General features: G+C 35.6%; 1 protein-coding gene across 1 annotated transcript; it reads right to left on the bottom strand.

Annotated features, from left to right (window-relative positions):
- Nucleotides 1-4560: 4560 nt before the first annotated feature.
- LOC141706120 (uncharacterized) lies at nt 4561-5971 on the bottom strand. Its single transcript, XM_074508942.1, has 2 exons — nt 5623-5971; nt 4561-5478 (listed from the first exon to the last, which is right to left on the bottom strand). Exons 1-2 carry the CDS (start codon nt 5948-5950, stop codon nt 4688-4690), a joined length of 1119 nt encoding a protein of 372 aa, XP_074365043.1. The 5' UTR covers nt 5951-5971; the 3' UTR covers nt 4561-4687.
- Nucleotides 5972-9492: the final 3521 nt, after the last annotated feature.

Below are 9492 nucleotides of genomic sequence, written 5' to 3'. Positions count from 1 at the left end.
TTTTGCTTTGAAGCACACGACGAAGTTGTCTCGTGAGTAGAGCAATTTCACTCTCATCGAGATTTCAGAGTTCCTCATTTAACTCCTCGTTGTTTTCATCTTCATCAATTAATATGGCCTTTAGAGCCATATTTTTCTTTTTATCATCCACTTTTGTAGTAACCTTTTCCGGAATATTAACTTCTTCGTAAGCACGAAGATTTCCGAATAGGTTATCAATCTTATACTCGTTTAAGTTGTACATCTCTTTTATAGTAGTGACTTTAACCTTCCAACTAGGAGGTAGAGATTTGAGCACTCTTCTATTCTTTTCATTGTGAGTATAATTCTTTTCAAGTTGAGATAACTCATCGATAATACGAGTAAATCTTGTTTCCATATTGATGATATTTTTCCTTCTTAGAGTTTAAAGTTCTCGTACCCTTGGATCAATGTATCCATTCGAGAATCTTTTATATCAGTGGTTCCTTCATAGGTTACCACTAATTTGTTCCACATTTCTTGTGCCAACTTGTAATTATTTATACTTTTATATTCTTTTTCTGCAAGTGCGCTTGTGAGAACCATTTCCTCCTTGGTGGCTATATTCATTGTGGCTTCTTCCTCTAAGTTGTATTCACTAACCTTATTTTCGACGATGATGTCATCGATAGTTTTGGTAGGAATGCGAACACCGTCTTCGATAGCAATCCAAACTTTGAATCCTTGAGATCTAGCATAAATGCGAAACCTTATTTTCCATGTTACAAAGTTGGTGCCATCAAATAGAGGAGGTCGTGAGCTAGATAGACCTTCACCACATGCAACGAGATTAATATTCTCCATTCCAGATCACTTTTTGGTGTGCCTATAAATCTGCAAATCACTTAACAAACACGTTAAAAAGCACCGCTCTGATACCAATTGTAAGGTCCCGTAAGAGGGCTATTTTAAGCTAGAAGGGGGGGTTAAATAGCTTAATTATCAATTTAAAATTGTTATGGCGTTTTAAAATAATTTATCCCTTTTTAAAACTTTACCGAGTGGTTATGCAATTTATATGTGCGGAAAAATAAAATGCAAGGAAAGAAAATACCACAAGGTGATTTTATCCTGGTTCGCGATGGCGCAACCTCTAATAGATTCGCTGACCCCCACTCCATTACCCGAGCTCCTTTCCTGGACTCTGGATTTTCCCTTATAATAAACTCGCTCCATAAGTAGGCGGAGAAGCCTTTACACCCTTTACAAGTATTTGTCTTGGTGCGTAACACAAGGGTCACCACCTCAAAATAAATGTAATACCTACACAACTTATCTTAGACAATAACTCCCCGCTATTTCTTCAAAGTTGTTGTAGAGCCTTTGTGTGGACTTGGCTTCCTTAGCTTTTGCCGGTCTTGGATCTTAGTGATCCGGTCTTGGGTCTTTCCTCTTCTTCACGGTGCAAAGACTACTAACTCCCCGCTAGTACGTCTAAGACTTGGCTCTTAGAACGAGAATCACCTCACGTCACTTCACTTCACTACAAAACTAATAAGACAATCCACGAAACAAAACAAGGAGGAAAATATTTGTTTTGAACTAGTATATTACTGTACTAGCCCATAAGTAGTATAATATCCAAATAAGAATACTTGACTTAAGATAATAAATGGTAGTCCAAGTATTTTATAATTACTCCTTTATAGATTAAATAAAGTTGTGGAGTAATATGAGAAGTCTTTTATATAAAGCACTTATAGCTTATGACTTCTTTAGTATTCTTCTTCTTTTGATTACGTATTTATAAATCGAAGAATACATTAGTTACAATCTCGGAATTGTAACTTATCATTTACGCTCGTAGGCTTAAGGATTTTAGTATACTTATGTTTTGACAATTATGTAATCAAAGTATACATTTAACTTCAAGCACTTGTAAAAGATTTATATGTCTTAGCCAAGATCCAAATAAGAGAAGTGCAAGTAATTGCCGTAAGATCGTGCTTTTGAAGTTTAGACGAATAATTACGAGTAGTTTATATATATCAAATAAGAACCCCACTAAACATTGAAAAATGATAGAAGGGGCTTATACGATGTATCTCATAATTGTTTATGTGCACGATATTTGCTAGCCAAGATCCAATTAAAGAGCGTGAAAGTAATTGGCTAACTCGAGAACTTAATCCGTTTTGATATTTGACAAATTACGAAGACTTTATAGATCGAGTTATAATCTCCCGGAACATTAAAGATGTTAGAAGGGATTAAACTATGCTTCGTAATTATTTTATGTACACGAATATTTATAAGCCAAGATCCAATTAAATAGCGTGAAAAAAATTGGCTAACTCGTGAACTTGTGTCAAATAAAATCTCACCCTTGGAGATTAAGTACTTTTCTTTATAGATCTTCTTATTGAAATGATTTTTACAAAGATCAAGAACTTATTCGAATTCCGAGTTCGAATCTTAGTTCTCTTTTCGCTTGAGAACTTTCTTATAAGAGATCTTGTATTAGAGCTTAAGATGAAGTACATAAGTTAAGTAAAAATCTCAAATAAGAAGCTAAAAGTTACCACTTTTGAAAAATGGTCGGAAAAGTTCCCCGGAAAAATTCACCGGAGGTTCGGCCGAATTTTGGCACTTTGGTCGAACTTGGGCAGCCTTTCGGGAGGCCGGGAAGTGGTAGAGGATGAGCTCACTTGGTGGGATAAAGCTTGGTTGGATGAAGCTAAGATTGGATTTTAAAACCTTGTATATATCTAAGTATATAGAAGAGAGAGAAGGTTTTTGAGAAGAAGTGTGTGCATAGAATTTGATAGAGATGAAGAGAGGCACTTCTTGAAAAAATCCCAGAAACTTTGTGGCTCTTTAGCTTGAAGAAAATGGATTGGGGTGGGGGATTATTTATAGGAGAAGTTGGGTGGATTGAATGGTAGAGATTTGAGAAAAATGGATGGTGGATGATGTATGTCACTTGGATTGATGACATGGAAAACAAAGTGTATTTCTTTAAAACTTACCATATGAGACAAACAGCTTTATGGGTTCAAAACCTCAGCTGATATTTTTGAATAAATATATATTTTCCTTTTTCTTTTAATCATTGTTTAATCACTTAATTAAGGATTAAACACCATTAATTATGACCACCTTAAAAACTCCTAAAAAATACCATAAAAATATGATAATTACTTAAATAATATAAAATGATGTCCTGCATGTTTTGGTCAACTTTAGTCAAGGGTAACTAGGTCAAACGTGGTCAACTGTGGGACCAACTGCCTCGTTTTTCTGCCTGGACAAATCTTTAAATGTTATAAATTTTTTACCATACTTATAAAATACCATTTAAATGATCCATACCAAATTTCAAGTCATTCTAGCATGTGGAAGTATTTTATCTAAAAAAAACTGTTATGTCAGCCTTTTCTTCCGAATAAAAATACCATTGGTCTTCAAATGAAGAAGATGGATCTTTTGGCCAAAGTTTTGACTTGGATAAATACTTAAGATATATTTCCTAATATATAAAATATATTTGGATGATAGGAAATGTGTTTGAGTATTTTTGAAAAATTTATCCGAGAAATGCTGATTTTACGGAACGGGAGAAAATTAATTTATGTATTCATAAATGAGTTGCAGAACTGGATATTAATATTCCAACCATGAATATTAATAAACTTTGAATAAAAACTCTTTTGATATATGTAGAGATATATTTTAGAGCGAATAGTTAAATATTTTTGATATAGCACGAGACCTCTAAAGAATATTTCTGATATATTCCTTAAGCGAGCATGTTGCAATATTCCTATTGCAGCACAGATATAAAAAATATCATATCTTGATAATTCTTCTTTGATCATATTGCCTTAGAAATATATTTCATAAAGATATAATTTTGATAATTGGCAAAACTGGAATATCTCTTTTTATATGTTTGAAAGAAATGATTTTGCTAGTTTGACTTTTTGACTTAGATTTTGATCAATTAAATTCATGTCCTAATGGAGAGGATCTACGTGTTTTTAATTTTATGTTTAATCATAGAAATAGAAAAATAAATAATATATCGAAGATATCCTTTCACATCTCAATTTGTTACTCGTCTTAGTATTGAACGATAACCATAACATTGTTGCATGAGCACATAAATTGAACTTAACTTAAAAGAGTCTCCGTGGGAACGAACTAGAATTAATTCTATATTATTTCTGAACGCGTATACTTGCGTGTATTATTAGCGCGTGTTAACGTTCTAACACATCATCTATTTCTCACTAGGCGGTCCGTCACATCTCGCCGTCCACGTTTTCCTGACCCATTTACCTCCTTTTTTGTCGGTTAACGTGATTTGCAACCAAAAAAGCGAACACTAACCACGTTTAAAATGACTATTGTGATTCAGCCGTTAGTGGTCAATAACGAATCATTTCTCTTGGATTACAAAAGTTACAATCGGTAAATATCATGTTTCTTGTAGTGTATGCTCATGTTTCTTGTAGTGTATGCTGTAATGTACATATATATCACATTTTAATAACCAACAGCAAACTACAATAAGATAACACTGTTCATATGTAACCGTCGAATTCTGAAGAGATTTGAAATGGGAACATGAGACTAAAAAGAACATACTTTCCAACAGTGAAAGTTCATAAAACCTTTTTTTGTTAAAATGTAAATCAGCGTTATATGATATCACAATCAGCATTTATTTCTTGCAAACTATTCCGTTTCCCTTGGACTGCCCAACGGTACAATCCAATGTACCATATTCCAGATCCATGGTACCCTTTTCCGTAGTATCTTTAGTTGGTGAAAAGATACACTTTCTGCAATCAGAAGATAGAAGTGAAGAAATTTTGTATTTGTCTTCACCTCCTACAACTGGCATTGCCACTCCAGTCTTTGCTGGATTCTGAAAATCAGGGCGATAAGTCCGGCCTAGTACGCCTTCAACCTCAGGTGAAAGACTAAAGAACCTAAATTGCACCTCCAAATGAGCAAAACAGTCACCAGATGGTGTTTGATAATTATGAACCCTGTTATCCTCCTTGGTCACAGGGACCACCCTAACTGAAATCTCAAGAACATTCGAGATTGAGACAATTAAATCATTTGTGCTCGATATCCTCTCAGCTTTTATGTTTCCTTTTGCTGATTTCCAATCAGATAAAGGTGTTTCTTCTAGAATCACATCCTCTTCGTTGTACAAAAGTTTCAGATGATCAATGTTGTCATTCCATGAAGCAGCCTTAGTGGCCTCAACAAACAACTTTTGGGAGCCAAATTGGACCCCTAATGCTTGAATCCATGTGTAGTCTCTGGTGCGTCCTTCTGGACGCAAGCCAATGAAGCGGGCATTAATTTGGAGATTATGATCAGAAACTAAGCTGAAGTGCTCATTGCTTCTGCCATGGAAGTAAAAGACAATCCCGTCTCCACCTATAAATCGTGGATCATAGCATGCAGCTCCATTACCATTGCAATTTGGCTTTCGATCTGCAATCAAACAAATAAAGTTTCATAACAATATATAAACAAGACAAATTTATTATATATCTGACATCACTTAAACTGCATGCCCCCACTATTAACTAAGTCTAGATTAAATGCACGAGAATTGGTGATAAAAGAAGTGGGTACTCTTGCACTCGGCACTGCATAGAGGAGAGTCGCAGTTGATATAGCAAGCTTTTTCTTTCGGATTCGGTGGCCTAAAGGTTGGGCATTCTCTAGGGCAGGTGATTCTCCTCAGGAAACATGCACTTGCACGGCTAAAACATGTGAACCTCTGAGGAGTTTGTGCGTGGATTCGGATTGCACCATATACAATGAAAAAATTAATTGCTAAAATAGAGTTTTTAAAAATCTTCATCTTTTCGATGAGAGAGTAGTTGACAGCTAAATTATGCTTCCTAGTAACTGGATTTATACAAGTAATTACCGGCAAGTGGGTGATTAATTTTCTCATGCACTATGTACTACTCCAATGCAACTTGCAACTGCACTTTGCTGACATTCTAAATTTGGTCAACGTCAGGTTGAGTGCAGCGCGTATGTGCTTCTAAAACAAGCCACTGACACTTTCACGTACAGTCAATAAAAATAGCTGGCAACGGGAGAGCACCAATCGGTTACCTCGGGTTGTAGAATAAACCGAAACCCAATATGCTCGCTTTTTAAAACCCAAATCGCAACGTAAATCAAAGGTTCTGTTTAGGTTTCAAAATTGTTGGATGTGGTTATAATGGTTAACCATTTCTAAATACTGGCTAAAAAAATTTTTTTTTGACGGCTGGGGGTTAATTACGATAAAAAAAATACTAGTTAAAACACGCACGTGTTCCTGTTAATATTTATATATTTATATTATAAAATTTTTAATCAATGTAAAAGGTAGAAACATGAGTAATAATAAGAATTTTTTTGTATATATTCACTGTTTTAGAGGTATAAATCATAAATTTTCTTAAATATTTTCACTTAAATTGATCATTAATTCAAAATTAGATTTTTGAAATTTTATATCTCCAATCAAATGATAACTTTTTTTTGCTAAGCTGCTATGTATATATATAAAAAAATATACAGGGATTGACCCTTGCTCTAAGACAAATCTTAGAGAAAATCTATTTATAATCAATCTAACATGCTAGATTGAAGATAGAAAGTAAAAAAGGGCCTAAAGCTAATCTAACCAATTACATAAATCGCCTATACAATCGAGGTTCATAAACCAAATAGAGCTTCTAAATCTAGTTCGGATATCCACTAGATGCTAGAGAGTAGTTGGAATGGTCCAAAGACACCTTTATCGTGTGCATGAGCATTGCCCTCCCTCCAGATGTGATAGAAGAAGACTTGAAGGGAGAGCAAGGCTAAAAGTCTATGAGCAGTGTTAGAGATGAGGCCCCATGAAGTCAAGAGATCCAACCAAGTGCCCTGAGCGAGAGTGATAAATAGGCGACTTGCAAGGTTCTTTAAAATGTAGGAACTGTAAGGGCATGAAACGAAGAGGTGGTCCCCAGTTTCTTGTCCTCCCGCGCAGAAATAGCAGTGAGTGTGAACCTGAAGACCGAAGCCAGCAAGCCTGTGTAAGGTAGGCAATCTCCCCAAGCAAAGTAACCATTGATGGTGAGCATATCGAGTGACTTTAAGTTTGTGCCAAACCAAGTGATGCCATGGTGACTCAGGGAGTGTAAATCGAATGAAATCCCAGATATGCCATGTTTTGAGCTCACAGATATTAACATTACCCCAAAGAATTGAATCTTATGTGGAGCAATCAAACGCAGGCCTATCAAACTGTTGGAGCCAGTAGAGAAGCCTTGGATGAATATGGTGAATCTTATAATTGATGAGTGGCAAGCACCAAGCACTAGTACGAATAAGAACGTCAACTTTTGTGTGCCAGGGTAAACCAAGTTGAGAAATAATCATGTCTTGTTTAGAAGATGCAAGGAAAGTGTTGTTCCCCCACGGTTCGAACCAGAAGGAAATTCTCTTCCCATTACCAATTTTAAAAGTCAAGAACGACCTAGCCAGATCCCGAAGTTTAAGAACCTTCCTCCAAATCCAGGAGCAATCTGTCGGGATCTTCATAGTCCATAAAATGTTATGTTTTAGAGCTGTTTTGTGAACCCATAGAGCCCACAAAGATTTGTGCCTAGAGACCACTTTACAAAGATGCATAAGAATTTGAGCAACATTCCAGTCAACCGGGTTTGGAAGGCCCAGGCCTCCCTCTTGCCTTGGAACAAAAAGATTTTCCCAGCTCACATTGGCCCCATCTTTCTCAGTAACATCACCTTTTCATAGAAATCTCGTGAGAAACTGTTGTATGGCTTTATGCGTGCCTCCAGGTAAAGTAAAATGGTCTGACCAATAAACTTGTATAGACATGAGGACTGCTTGTATTACTTGCACCATACCAGCAAAAGATAGAAGCAGAGTAGTTCAAGAAGTAATTTGGGAAGTGATGCTGTCACACCCCCAACTTAACAATACATAATATAAAAACTATTACAATAATTAAAAGAAAGTAATTACGACCGAATCAAAGATCAGTTTAGGGTTTGGAACAACCCAACACTATTAACTATTACAACTGGTTTTAATATCGAGTCCTCACACAAAACTATCTCTTATTCTACCTGGGCTCGAATATACGCATCGGCATCACAAGTCTTACGTGCTGTTTGCTTGAATCTAACCATAGCTGCTAGCTGTAATATCAGGGTGAAAGTAAGTATTGAGCCAAATGCTCAACAAGTGCTAAACAATACGATACAAAACATAAATCGAGTTATACGAGAATGACAATGTGAAGATAGAGCTAATAACAATAAGAGATGAACTTTTGGGTGATGGCATCATTTGTTTGTATCAAAAAATTTCCAAAATCATTTCTTAATCAAAAACCATTTTATGACGCTACGGATTACAGCCGGTGATCAGCCGCGAAGTGATCCCGAACCTCGCTGGGTTCTAAAACATTAATGGGATCCCTAGGCAACTTTTAAGCCTACAAATTAAGTGTGGAAAGTACTCGCGTCTCAGTCCAGATCCACTATTTAAAGAAAACATTTATCCCCCTTTGGGACTGAAAATCCAAATTTTTAATCATTTCAAAAACTGATGCCGATTGACAATTAATTTCTTAAGCAGTAAACATCTTTATCAAGGGGTTATAGATCAACTTTGAAATACTGGAAATATGTCCACTAAATTTCAGGGTCATGATCCACTAGACTTTACTCTATCAGGGTAATTAAACGGTTTCTATTGACAAGGATTTTGACAAGGAGATTTAGTAAGGTTAGTGGATAATATGAAAGAGTAATGCCAGACTAGGCTTAAAGCAATAATTTCAGATAAGGTATAGGTATTAAAATATCAAGAAGATAAGCATTACTGGTTCCAGGTATGATATAGGTGTTAAAATATAAAAAAAGTGATCATCAACTCAAGGTATAACAGGGTATCAAGCTTTAGGGTAAGGATAGGGTTAACAACAATCATTAAAAAAAATTAAGGAATGACTGGCTTTTAGGCTTCAAGCTGAGGTGACTGAGTATAACTTACACATGGTTCAACATTACAATTACTTTGGTATGCTAACATAATATGACATTTAATCTACTTTCATAACAATCCTCAAATGAGGCTAAATTACTTGCAATAAACACTCGAGGGTTCATGGCGGGCATTTCTATATAGGAACTAGTTATCACACATTTGCAGTGTAAACTAAAAGTAGGTTGAATCACTTGCCTTTAGAAAGGCTGGACTGAACTGGCAGGTAGGAGCAACTGGAAGCTTTACTCGACCTTTATGGCAATTTTACCCTCGTCTCGAGATCCTACACAATTAATAATAACCTCATTATAATATATTCTCACCAACTCAACCTATTTACAAACCGAAATTAAACACAATGGCAATTAGGCTATATACACGCAATTTATAATCACCTTATAAACATAATAGTACACATAGCCACATATGCTCACA

This window comes from Apium graveolens, chromosome 2, assembly GCF_009905375.1.
Source record: "Apium graveolens cultivar Ventura chromosome 2, ASM990537v1, whole genome shotgun sequence".
In the NCBI taxonomy this organism is placed as follows: domain Eukaryota; kingdom Viridiplantae; phylum Streptophyta; class Magnoliopsida; order Apiales; family Apiaceae; genus Apium; species Apium graveolens.
The sequence above is the reverse complement of the archived record's forward strand: the minus strand, read 5'-3'. Positions and strand labels throughout refer to the sequence as shown.

What these genes read in the sequence shown, in the direction of transcription:
- LOC141706120 (XM_074508942.1), bottom strand. Translation starts at nt 5,950, where the DNA reads ATGAGAAAATTAATCACCCACTTGCCGGTAATTACTTGTATAAATCCA. An exon ending in ATGCAGTGCCGAGTGCAAGA is followed by an intron (nt 5,479 to 5,622) that starts GTACCCACTTCT and finishes GTTTGATTGCAG; the next exon opens with ATCGAAAGCCAAATTGCAAT.